The sequence below is a fragment of the Chrysochloris asiatica genome, unplaced genomic scaffold (assembly GCF_000296735.1).
Source record: "Chrysochloris asiatica unplaced genomic scaffold, ChrAsi1.0 scaffold00286, whole genome shotgun sequence".
NCBI classification, from domain to species: Eukaryota; Metazoa; Chordata; class Mammalia; order Afrosoricida; family Chrysochloridae; genus Chrysochloris; species Chrysochloris asiatica.
In genome coordinates this window covers 275,890-289,298 of record NW_006408804.1, presented here as the reverse complement: position 1 = coordinate 289,298, position 13,409 = coordinate 275,890, and the positions used below count along the sequence as shown (strand labels likewise).

Genomic DNA, 13,409 nt, shown 5'->3' with positions numbered 1-13,409 from the left:
GTAAAACTGATGATCTGCCCTGTAAACTTTCACTCAATTCATAATAAAAACTTTAAAAAAATAAATTTCTAGAGTTTTAAAAGAGAATAACTTTACCACTTTTTCAGTATACTGTATTTAATAAGCTACTTACTGCCTTAGGGTATAGCATTGGTGTATCAGTCGTGGCATATTTTAGAGTATGAAACATTGCAACAAATCACATATCAGCAGTTCAAACTCACCAGTCACTCCTCAGGAAATCTATACAGGGTCACTATGTCAGAACGGACTGGGCGGCACTTACCAAAAACAACTAGTAAGTTACAGAAAGCCAGGATTTATAGTTCTGAGCTTCTCTTAGTTGGACAGATCTCATACCAGGCATTATTTCTATAATTTTCCCTAACATTGCTTTCCAAATACTTGTTGATTCTAAACATCAACCTGACTAAGGGTTTCTGTTTGATACATTAGGGAAAGTCAAAAAGCATTGTTACAAAATCACAGAAACTTCTATTAAACAAAAATATTAAAATGTGAAGCTATCGTTTCTTGACATATCCACCATCCAGGTCTATCCATGAATTCCTTAAGGCAGTGTTTTCCATCTCCTTACCCTTCCATAATGAATTCTGTATTCTTTAATTGATGTCATATCAAAATGGTAGTGTGGGCATCTTCAAAGGGCTCAAATCTTTTTACTTTTCAATGTCTTTGAGTTTGGGGGACAAAAAGAAGTCTGAAGGGACAAGATCAGTGCCGTAGGGTAGACAGAATAAGATTTCCCAGCCAAAATTCTCAAAAAGCAGCCTTTATCCCGCTTGAAAAATGAGCAGGTGTACTGTCAAGATAGAAAAATATTCTTGGTGCAATTTTCCTGGTCTTTTTCTCATCAACGCAGTTTTGAGTTTCCTTAAAATTTCATCCTAATAAGCCCCTGTAATCGTTCTGTATCCTTTTAGAAAATATATCAAGATTTGTTGTTGTTGTTAAGTGCCATCAAGTCAGTTCTGACTTTAGTGACCCTGTATAGGGTTACCGAGCAGAAAGCCTCATCTTTCTCCCACAGAACAGCTGTGTGAGAAACCACCAGTCGTGTGGTTCCCAGTCCTGTGCCTATTGTATGGAGCCACTGTTCTTCCATACCAAGAGTTGTTGTTGTTGTTGTTAAGTGCCATCGAGTCGGGTCCGACCCATAGCGTATCCCTTTAGAATTCCAAAAAACAGTTGTCATAACCTTCTGAGCTGGTGTCTCTGCCTCGAATTTTCACTTGCTCAGCAGAACCCCTCATAAGAAACTGTTTTGATTGGACTTTTTTTGGAAGGCACCTTAACGAGAACAAAACAAGTGTACTACTGAGAGAAGTTCTCTACAGCCAACCACTGATGGCAGGGGCATGGTAAACAAGTGCTGGTTGGAATAAACCCATGCACATATGAACTGGAACCCTAGTAGCAGTATTTTTACATACTTGGTGGCAAGTAATATGAATTTCCTGCATAAGAGCCATGGGGTAGTACTCTTTTCCTTACTCCAACTCAAGAGAAAAATATCTTTCACAGATATGTTGTATTAAGACCATAGGTGGAATCTTGAACTCTATTAGAATCTTCTGAAGTGGGAAATTTCCACTGAAAAGGACAAGCAGACCAGCCTGAAGCAGCCAGAACAGAAGATACTTCTTGAAAGAAAGACTGACAGGAAAAATATAAAACAATAACAAAATCCTACTAACTACTACAAGAATAAGCAAGTTGCTCCCCCAGGAGACATCAAGGCACGCGGCTGGGTCCCCTCAGGCAAACCACCTTCCAAGACTAACACTCAATGGGGATACAAGAGCAGACATGTGCTCTGACTGTGTGACCACGTTGGTCACCGATAAGGGGAAGTGAGGGAAAAACAGCAATGAAGCGGCAAGCTAAATCCAACCACATTCAATACACTCCTGTGAACCTGGGTGGAGACCTGGTTGGCCAGCAGTATGGCAAGACCTGAGGACTCCTGGGCCCAGAGTCAGTGACATAGCCACAGAGGACCAGCATGGAGAATGAAGCGTCCAGCCAATAAGAAGAGAAGGCATATACACAAGAACACCCAAACTTGCAGATAATACACACTTGACCTGGCTTCAATGGTTGATCAGAATACAACTAGAAGAAAAAAGAAGAAAAAAAGAGTAATCTGATACAATTTGATGAACTTGACTTATACTTATGGATGCAGTAGCTCAAAAGAGGGAACAAATCTTTACAACAAGGATCATTCCCATCCCCTCAATACACAGGATTGACAGGGATGGACAACTTGAACATCCCCAAAATGGGGGGCTACAAAGGCAAGAAGTGACTGGCTTACAAGCATTCAAGAGGGAGCCTAGATTGAGGGCGCGGAGCAAGGTAGAATCTCCACTGAGTAGTATCTAGTCTGGGCTGGACTAATGAAAGGAGATGGGGATGGCACTCATGTGGCACAATAGTGAATAATTGTTATCAGAACTGACTGTGAGGGTTGGAAATGTAAAGCTAGACATTTTGTAGCAAAAGGCAGGGAGTGATTGACTTTGCAGGCCAGGAGCAAAGGTTCCTGGGACTATCAAGGGAGAAGAACAGAGTGTGGAGCCCTACCCAGAGAAACAGTGACGCCAGAGATGGAGGCAGAGATGATGACGTGGAGAGATGGAGCAGCTGGGAACTCTAGACCCAGACAGGGATAGAGGCTGTGTGCTGATGATGACCAGGGGGCAGGCTTGCAGGGTTATACCCTTTGGATGGTTGATGATGCATGAAGGGGATTGTAATCATGGCAATGTAACGATATACGATAGGATGAATGTAAAGCTAATAATGTTCTCCCATGTAAACGATCACATAATTTGCAATAAAACAGTTTAAAAAAAATAATAAAGAAAAAAAATTATAAAAATAAAGAAAGATATGTTGTGTTCTCAAACTAGTTATTCAACACTCTCCTATCCAACTCATACCAGTTTTTATTTTGGGAGTAGGGACATACCCTTCCCCCTAAGATTTACCTACCATAACTAATTTAATCATTCACTAACAAGCAAAGAAATAAAAACAGGCAGTGTTGCTTAAATGACATTTCTTACACAATAGCCCAAAATGTTAGGTTTCACAATACAGTGATCACAGAATTATTTTCAATTTTAGAGAAATTATCAGATAATCAAATAGAACTTTTCAAAAATGCCTAAAAATATCATGGAGTTCAACATTCATGCATTAACTTGTGATTCATCATTGTAACACCCCCACCTCCACTGTTGTCAAGTTGATTCCAACTTAGAGAGTCATAAAATTGAGTAGAATTGCGCCATAGGGCTCACAATGCTGTAAATCTAGACAGAAGCCAACTGTCTCATTTTCTCCTAGGATATGGCTGATGGGTTTGGATGGCCAGTCTTTCAGTCAGCAGTCCTATGCTTGACCCACTGTACCACTCATGCTCTTAATGCAATACAATCTTCTGTATCTTGTATTTGAATATGAAACCTTAAATTTCTAATTTATTACTCACAAAAGTAACTAAAAATAACAGCAAATACCGAACTGCAGTAAGTAATTTAAACCAAACAAATTAAATACTCAACGAGAAATAAAGCAAGGCAGCACAATTAGAAGTTCTAGATATTTTACCTTAATTCTTCTCTCAGTGTCATCTAATTTTAATTCTGCTGAGACTAGTTTCTTTGCCAGATCATCTCGTTCAGGTAGGTGCCTTGCTTCAGAGATCTTTTTCAATTTCTTTAAGGAAAATTTTGTCCTAAATAGTTCACCTTCTGTATCTTTTACCCTTTTCTCAGTTGCCCGTTCTTTCTCTTGAGATTTTCTTAGGCGTTCCTTGAGTGCTGTAATCTCACTGTTATGTCGAAGTATAAGTTGTGAGATTTCATTTTCAGTATCTTCAAACTTATTCAGGGCTTTCTCCTGTCTGTACTGGAGTCTTTTCAAAGCCTTATTTTCTTTTAGCAGCTCAGCTAACTTGACCTGGAGTTCAGTAACTTCATTCTGCAATTCGTTGATTTTTAGCAGTCTTGCAGAAAGAACCCGTTTTGTAATAAGATCAGGATCTTTCCGAAGAGGTTCCCTATTGAGGCTCTGGGAGCGATATCCCACTCGAACTCCCTTTCTGTTTGGTAGACCTTTAGGGCTTGATTTCCTGGTGGCTAAAAAAGATACAGTAATAATGGTAAGAAAGTTGTATCAAATGTAATAGTATTTACTTGTTCTAACATTCTTTAATATTCTTTTCTTTAGAAAAGGAATTTCTAATATTTACAAAATATTCCAAATAATTAAAAATGATAATTATGTTACATTGTTTTAAAAGATGGCAATACCAAGCTTTTAGCCATTTTTAACTTTCTATATAAGATGACAGATTCAAACAAGATCATCATCAGCATCAACATAGTACATAGTAAACACCTGATAAATACAAAGACATTCAAGCATTTGTGTCAAGCTGTTTGGTATTATTTGAAATGTAGAAATTTGTTTTCTCTAAATTACTTTCTTTTTTCTTATTTGGGCAAACAAGATGACAGTATACTATACAGTGAAAAGATGTGAAGGTTTACCACTTAATACCTCCTTGAGCAACTCAATTAAACCTTTCCATGTCTATTGTCCACACCAATGAAATGAGGATAATTCTACCTACATAACTATGTTGTTATGAAGGTTAAATATTTAAAACTGAAAGTGCTACACCAATATTCTTTATTAGTAATAAAATATGGTTTACATCCTCTTTATTAGTGACTAGAAATGGAAACACTTAACAGTACAGAAGTGATTCTAAATGGTTTCTGTGAGGATTTCCTTTGTGTAATATTCAAATAAAAAAATCTGAGAACAGAAAACAAAAATTCACATTCTAAAAATAAAAGGACCTAAAATCTTTAAATTATATATATATATTAAATCACAATGTTTAAAAAAATTTAGAATGAAATTATTTTTATTTAGTTTAAGTAATATTACTTTAAATAATGATATCATGATTTTATACAAAGCTTTACTAATCTTAAACCTAGCATCTGGAAGTTTGCCACATCTGAGAGCAATCTCCAAATCTCCAAGGTGACTGACTGCATTATTTTTCAAGGAGAAAATGCATTCCAGAGTAAAGAAAAAAAAACAACCAAAAAACAAGACTATCTAACCTTGCCCGATCTACCTGGCCAGCCAAGGATACTCTGATTTTATTAAATAACCAAACACAGAATAACAATTAATATTTACTTACAAATTGGGCTGTGAACCGCAATGTTAGCAGTTTGAAACTACCAGCTGCTTCATGGGAGAAAGATGAGGCTTTCTGCTCCCGTAAAGATTTACAACCTTGGAAACCCTGCTCAGGGTCGCTATGGGTCGGAACTGACTCCACGGCACTTAACAACAACTTTACATTATAGAGTCCTGATGTAGCACTGTTGGTTAATTCGCTGGACTGCAAAGTTGTTTGAAAGCACAAAGTCAGCAGTTCAAGCTCACCAGCTGCTCCTTGGAAACCCTATACAGTGTCACTATGGGTTGGAACCGACGAGATGGCACTTAACAACAACAAAGTCATATATGGCTCATGAGAAACTTAACATGGGACTAGACCAATTATTTTTATGTAGAAACTATAATATTTTAGGGAGCTCAGTGGCTCTACATGATAAGCAGTGGACTGTGAACCAAAGGTTAGCGTTTTGAGCTACCAGTCACTCTGTGGGAGAAAGATGACACTTTCTGCTACCACAAAAATGTATAGCCTCAGAAACCCTATACAGGGTCACTATGAGTCAGAACCATCTTGACCGTACTTAACAACAACATAATATTTTAGATGTGTTGGATTAAATCAAATGTATTACTAAAAGTGTTTCACCTGTTTATCTTTTTCGTTGAGTGGCTTGCATTTGTGACTCACTTTTTATTTTTATTTGACATTGCTTTAAAAATGTAAGCTTAAACTGTAGTATCCACCATTTCAATTTTCTGACTTTTCCAACATGCTGATTAAAAGTTTTAATAAAACTATATATGTGCACACACACAATTATGAAACTTACATACCGCTCTTGTAATTACAGAAACTTTATATATGATAACATGTATACACAAAGATTAATTTCTTTCAAGTCAGTTTTTTTCCCCCAATAAAATTGCTCAATAGACAAGATTTCATACAAATAGCAGCTTGTTTTATTGCAACAAGTTACAGCCTAGCTAATAAAGGATCTGAATCAAAATTTTCTAATATTTTATTTGAATTATTTGTTGTTAAGTGTTGTCAAGTCAGTTCCGACTCATAGCAACTCTGTACAAGATTTCCAAGGAGCAGTTGGTGAGTTTGAACCACCAACCCTGCAGTTAAAACTGACCTTGCGGTCCAGTGCTTATCCTAAAGCACCATACCAAAAAGGTTTCCATAATCACTATTTTTACATCTTAAACATCTGCACATTAATTTTTATAAATATAAGCTGATCATTAAAAGTATATTTTACTAGAGGTAATAAGTTGCTGGGCCTGGGGGCTCAGGACCATAGTCTCAGGGGACACCATGGTCAACTCGCATAACATAGTCCACCACAAAAACAATGTTCTATATCCTACTTTGTTGAGCAACTGCAATCTTAAAAGGTCATGAGAGACCATCTAAGGTGCAGTTACTGGTCTCTCCACATGCAGACGAAAGAAGTGTGATAAGAACTGAAGGTACTATGGATCAGTTAGTCCAATGGATTAAGGGGACACGGGAGCATCAATCTCCACAACTCTGGCCCCAAAAGAACTAGATGGTGTCTGGCTACTACTAACAACTGCTCTCAAAGGGATTGCACTAAAAGGTCCTAGTTACAGTGGGAGATAATGTGGAATAAAACTAAAAATTATATTAAATAAATAAAATGAGTTTGCTGGTCAGAAAGAGACTGAGGAACCTGAGATTATGGTACTAGACCAGACTGGAGGAACCCAAAGATTATGACCCTTGTTCAGACTGGAGGAATCTGAAACTATGGCCCTTGGCCACCCTTCAAGTCTGGAGCAGAACTCAGCCTTGTGGCCCAGTTTTTAGACAAGTGGTAGACAGGTATATAGGGGGTGACAACACTAGTAGGGTATGCTCATCATGGGATGGTCAGTTATTCAATATCAAAGGGCAACATTTATCTAAGGACAAAATTGAGAAGAGATGGAAAGGTGGATAGAATGGAAACAGGAACCACAGGGAGGAGGTGGGAGAACTGTTGTTACATGGAGGGGATAGTAATCACTGAGATGAAACGAAGTGTATGATTTGTTGAATGCTAAACTGAGGATCTGTTCTAAAACTTCATTCAATTCACAATAGTTTCAAAAATAACAAAGTACATTTAACTAGAACAAAAAAAAATTGTCTTATCTTTTATTTTCATTTTTAAACCTATCAAGATCAAATATAGTACTAACAGCACTGAGAAGAAGACTGTCTTGTATGATACTCTTTATTTCCTTGTTAAGTCATCAATAAAAAGTGGGTGAAGAGTATTTTTTTTCTACTTTCAGGTATTAAAAACAAAATATGGCTCATTTTTAAAAGCATATAGTAAATATAAACTATGTATCTACCCCTCCAAAAGGGGATATGTTTATATTATTGATAAAATATGAGTGTTGCTGTTAAGTGCCATTGAGTTGCTTTCGACTCATAGTAAGGAACCTGCATAGGGTTTCCTAAGCTGCAAATCTTTGTGGGGGCAGAAAGCCACATCTTTCTCCCATAGAGCAACTGGTGGGCTTAAACTGCCAAGCTTCTGGTTTACAGTCCAGTGCTTATCCTACAGAGCCACTGCTCAAAATATGAGTAGGACGTATACTAAATATGAGTATGTATTATTCAAATATATATATAATCAATTTTATCATTGTACAGAAAATTATCAGAAAATTAATTTTTTTTAAATATGTTGATAATTTAAAAAGGGAAAGGAAGGCAGCAATCAAACAGCCTTTCAAATTCAAGTACTGAAGACTTAAATTTTAAACATACCATTCTGCCTTAGTTTACTATTACTGGTGACTATAGTTTAAAGAAATGTTTAATGTATAAGGAAAGGTTTCAGTTTGCCCTTAGTTCTTGGTTGAATTGTGTTATCCGAAAACAGGGATGGGGAACCTTTTTTCTGCCAAGGGTCATTTGAACATTTATAACGTCACTTAATATAAATTTATGTGACTGTGAGAAAAAGTTCCAAGATTTATTTAATTTCTAGTCTCGCTTGTAGTTGCCTTGGTAGGGCCAGACCAAATGATTTTGCAGGCTCATACAGCCCATGGGCAGGATGTTCCCTACTTCTGTCCTAAAATATCAGTGAAATCCTAACCCTCAGTCCCTACGAATGTGAGCTTATTTGGTAATAGGGTATTGGCAGATGTAACTCAAGTTGAAATGAGGCTACAATGGATAGGATGGGCTCTAATCCAATGACTGGTGTTCTTATAAGACAAAGAAAATTTGGACACAGATACACAGGGGCAAGAGTTTTATAAGACAGGGAATACCAAAGATTGCCAGCAGCCATCAGTAGCTAGGAGTGGGGCATGGGACAGATATTTTCTCAGAGTCTCTCAAAGGAATCAACATGGTCAACACCCTGATTTCAGATCCTCAGTGGTCTGGGTTGCAGGCTTCAAACCTGTAGCTACCTAGCAACAGATCAATTCTGTCTTTTGGGAGGTTAGGTTAGTTCTTTACTTCTGGAGCCCTGGTGTAACACTATAGGATAAGCACTGGTCTGCTAACCACAGGTCAGTGGTTAAAATCCACCAGCTGCTCCTCAGAAACTCTATACAGTGTCAACCAACTCAATGACACTTAACAACAACAGAATACTAAACTGGAAGAGAGTAAATTTCTGCTATTTTAAACCACCCAGTTTGTGGTATTTTGTTATAGAAGCCCTAGGAAATAAACATAGCCCTGTTATTTCATCTAAGGCAGACAAACCACCACACATTTTAATTTAGAAGAAACTGCAGACCAAAAAGTAGTAAGTCCGACTGAAGACAACATCTGAAATTTTTCTGGGTGATGGTTAAATGTTTTTCACAACTTTTTCTCAAATAAGCTAAGGCTTATTAAGAAGTTCTAACTCATTCTTTGGGTTATCTAAGTTGCTTTTAGGGAAAGAGAAAAAAATTAAAGGATTCCTTTCCTGTTGTGGAGACCTGGTCAGCAGTTCTAATCTACCAGCTGCTCAGTGGGAGAAAAGATGAGCCTTTCTGCTTTCATTATGATGTACAGCCTCTGAACTCCTATACAATGTCGCTATGAGTCAGAACCAACTCCTTGGCACACCACCACCACCAATACTATTTTGGAGTCCTGGTGTGGCACTGTAGGATAAGCACTGGATTGCTAACTACCAAGGTTTGTAGTTCCTTGGAAACCATGAGTCGGAACCAACTCTAAGGCACTTAATAACAACAACATTATCCTAACTATGTAAATTATGTCTTGGAAATAAAAAAGCTATTTTCTAAAGTTTGATCCTTAAGGACTTTTTGTTTATAACTGTATAGTAAAATTTAGTATCAGTGATGCTTTCAACCACAAAATCAGAATGGGAGACCCTCAAATGAGACAGGTTTCAAAATAGAGACCATAAAACTTGCAGCTTTGTACTTTCAAAAAAAAAAAGAGAGACATTTCTAAGAAGGAACTCTGGTAGCATAGTGGTTACGAATCAGGCTGCTAATCTCTAGGTCAGCAGTTCGAAACTACCAGCTGTTCCGTAGGAGTAAGATGAGGCTTTCTGCTCCTGTAAAGATTTACAGCCTTGGAAACCCTGTACAGGGTTGCTATGAGACAGAACCGACTACACGGCACATAACAACAACAACAAGAGGTAGGTAGGAAATTGACAAAAAGAATGCCTTCAAAATGTATGTATATTCTTTGTAATTTTTAATAAGCAAATATTTATCAAAGTAAAAATTTATGAAAATAAATCTAATTATGCAACGTTTCAGTTCCAACTCATAGTAATATTACGTAAGGTTTTTGAAGCTTTAAAACTTTACACGAGCAGAAAATCTCATCTTTCTGCCTGGGAACAGCTAGTAGATTCGAACTACTGACTTTGTGATTAGAGCCCAAAGCACAGTCCACTATGCCAGCAAAACTCCTTAATCTAATTGGAGTTGTCGTGTGCCATCGAGTCTGTTCCGACTGATAGCTGTTACTATTATATATAACCTGTTGCACTTACTGACCCAAACCCTTCATTTGCCATAGCTTATTTTTCTATGACATACTTTCAATCATTTTTGTTGTCAAATACACTGGGGTTTTCGTGAACAGTAAATTGAATAAGATGGAGAATAGATTTACAGAATAGATGTTGTTATTGTTGTCAATGGATCCAACTATACAGGGCTTCTGAGAAGCAAATGGTGGGTTTGAACTGTGACTTTGTGGTTAGCAGTCTAGAGTTTATCCTACAGTGCCGCCACACCAGGATTCTATTATAAATTAGGTGTTGTTATTGTTGTTGTTAAGTGCTGTAGAGTTGGTTCTGACCCACAGTGACCCTATATAGGGTTTCTGAGGAGCAGCTGGTGGGTTTGAACCATTCACCTTGCGGTTCAAACTGACCTTGCAGTCCATTGCATTATAACATAGGTGGTTACGTGCCATGGAGTCATTTCCAACTCATAGCAACCCTGTACAGGGTTTCCGAGGCTGCAAATCTTTATGGGAGCAGAAAGCCTCATCTTTCTCCTATGGAACAGCTGGTAGTTTCGAACTGCTGACCTTGAGGTTCGCAGCCTGATTCGAAACCACTACACTACCAGTAAGCATGCATTAATGCTAAGTTCCAGACTGGTAACATTTTAAAAATAATTATTTCTAATGATCAATCCTATTTTAACTTGAACATAGTTTAACAAAAATAATTTGACTAGTGATCCAAACCCCAAATTCTATTTCTAGATTTGTGTTTTTACAGGAACCACTGATTTACTTAGATGAAGTATTTTTACTCAACCTATTAAAATGTCACTTAACTACTTCATATCAATGCTTTCCACTACTTTTAAGAAAGAAAATATAGAAAAATATTAATGTTTTATAATTTGTTTTTAGTTTTTGGGTTTTTTTTTGCCTGTACAGTACCCTAAGAAACCCCATGACAAGCATTTACTTAGGAAGAGAAAACAAAATGAGAAGTTTCAGCTGTTATTTTTTTTCTGCATATTGTAACGACTTCAACTATAACAAAGAGCAATATACAGTATCATAAGTAACCTTTATATAAATTTATTTTAAAAATCCTGTTCAAAAGATGTATCAACCCATTTCCTGATATATAACAGTATACCAGTAAAAGAACTTCTTTCCTTTTATTTTCTCAAAAAAAACGTTAATTAAGTCCATGGCCTCGTCTTAAAGAATACATACCTTGCTGAGGCACTTGGCTATCTGAAAGGTGCCTTTTAGGATTTTTTTCCTTAACACTTGTAGGTGAAGAGGCGCTGACCACTGAAGACTGGTCAGAAGACTGTGGTGTAGTTTCACAATCAGATACGCAGTAAGAGTAATGGTGTTTGTCTGAATTTCTTTCTTGATTAGTATCTGGACTGTCTGCTCTTTCCCCCATTGTTCTGAAAAATGGTCTTGTTTCACATAATGTCAAAGATTCTTTTCTCCTGAAAAGTCCATGACAACACTGAAAAGCATGTTTATAGTCTTCAGATCCTGGGGATAATATTCATTTCTGTGCAATCTGAATTCTCCAAATATCCAGCAGTTGAAAATTCATATTAGCAACCAGAAGACACACTTTTCCTCACTATAAATAAGGAAGGGGAAGGAGACTCATCAAATAGTCATGAAATGGTCTACCTTTAGATTTCTACTGATGAGGAGTTTACTAAAAGCAAAACATACTTTTTATATTTCTACAAAAAATATATACAATTTTATCTTTATTTTCACATAGCTATTTATAATAATTGAAGAAAAGATGTTGTCATAGCCTATTTAAATAAAAATTAATGTGTAAAGCATCTGATTATGAAAATACTTCTCAATAAATGTTAACTAAATTTGCTTCACTCCTTGAACCTTAACATTTGTAGTAAACACAAGTGTTGATATTTAATAGGCAACAATAATCAAATCTCTGATTTCAGGGGAGCGGTGTACAATTAAAGTATGTAAAAATAAACAAGTAAACCAAAAGAAAAATCATTTGCAAACATGCCAGAAAAATGGCTACCATACTTACATTTGCCAAATAACAACCACTCAGGCAATGTCTGACCACATATAATCTGTGGGTCCCATCTTGCATATAGCCAATTAAGTTTGAAGTACACACAATGATTTTTAATACCTAACAGGCATTGCTTTGTGATGTGCATCGAAACACTATTATTACTGTATTATTACTTTAAGGAGTTCTGGTGGCGTAGTGGTTACGAATCGGGCTGCGAATCTCATGGTCAGCAGTTCAAAACTACCAGCTGTTCCATGGGAGAAAGATGAGGCTTTCTGCTCCCGTAAAGATTTACAGCCTTGGAAACTGTGTACAGGGTCACTATGAGTCACAACCGATTCCACAGCACATAACAACAACAACAATTATTACTTTAAATTGTTTTAGTGTATCTGGAATTATTTCTTTAATGTTTTTATACATGGAAAGACATAATTACATTCTAAAAGAAACATCTAATATTAGATACAAACCATTCTGACTTAACATACATATTCCAGTCAAAAAGACTTAGGAACTCATTTGCAAAAATGCGGGAACTGCCTGCATATACTATGGCATTCACACAATGTCTAAATCACATTATATTTTTTCACAGAATATACTGTGGACATTGGTGACCCATGAATTCTGACAAATAAAAGATGCTCAATAAATTTGGACTTGCATACTATCAAAGACTTTCGATCTGAATTTTGATACTATAGTTAAAGCTGATACGTGGTATCAATGAGGATTAATTTTATTTATATGCATGAATCAGCAAGTAGCTTCCTATGATTTAGCCATCTAAGTCAGAGTCCTGGAGTGGCACTGTGAGGAGCACTGGTATGGTGCTGTAGGATAAGCACAGGGCTGAAAACCACAAGGTTGGCAGTTCAAACCCACCAGCCACCCTTAGGAAACCCTATACAGGTTTGTTCAAAGACACTTAACAACAACAATCAGTCAGAATTGCAGTCCAACTTTTTATGGCAAAGGGGAGAACCCACGAAATAAGATTACCTGCCACGCCTATGTACATGTTCTCACTCTCTCCAAGCATCAAATAAATGCACATGTTGTTAAGTGTCATCCAGTGGGTTCTAACTCATAGTGACCCTGAATAGGATTTTTGAGGAATGGCTAATGGGTTTGAAC

At 36.9% G+C, this 13,409-nt stretch overlaps 1 protein-coding gene across 1 annotated transcript in view; it reads right to left on the bottom strand.

The window, feature by feature from the left end:
* Positions 1 to 11,648, bottom strand: part of LCA5 (Leber congenital amaurosis 5) — an 85,504-nt gene extending 73,856 nt beyond the window's left edge. The window contains exons 1-2 of the mRNA XM_006874561.1: positions 11,450 to 11,648; positions 3,643 to 4,172 (exon numbers count right to left, since the gene is read on the bottom strand). Coding sequence (XP_006874623.1) covers positions 3,643 to 4,172; positions 11,450 to 11,648 — 729 coding nt within the window. The remainder of the gene's footprint in view (positions 1 to 3,642; positions 4,173 to 11,449) is intronic.
* Between the last annotated feature and the right edge of the window lie 1,761 nt (positions 11,649 to 13,409).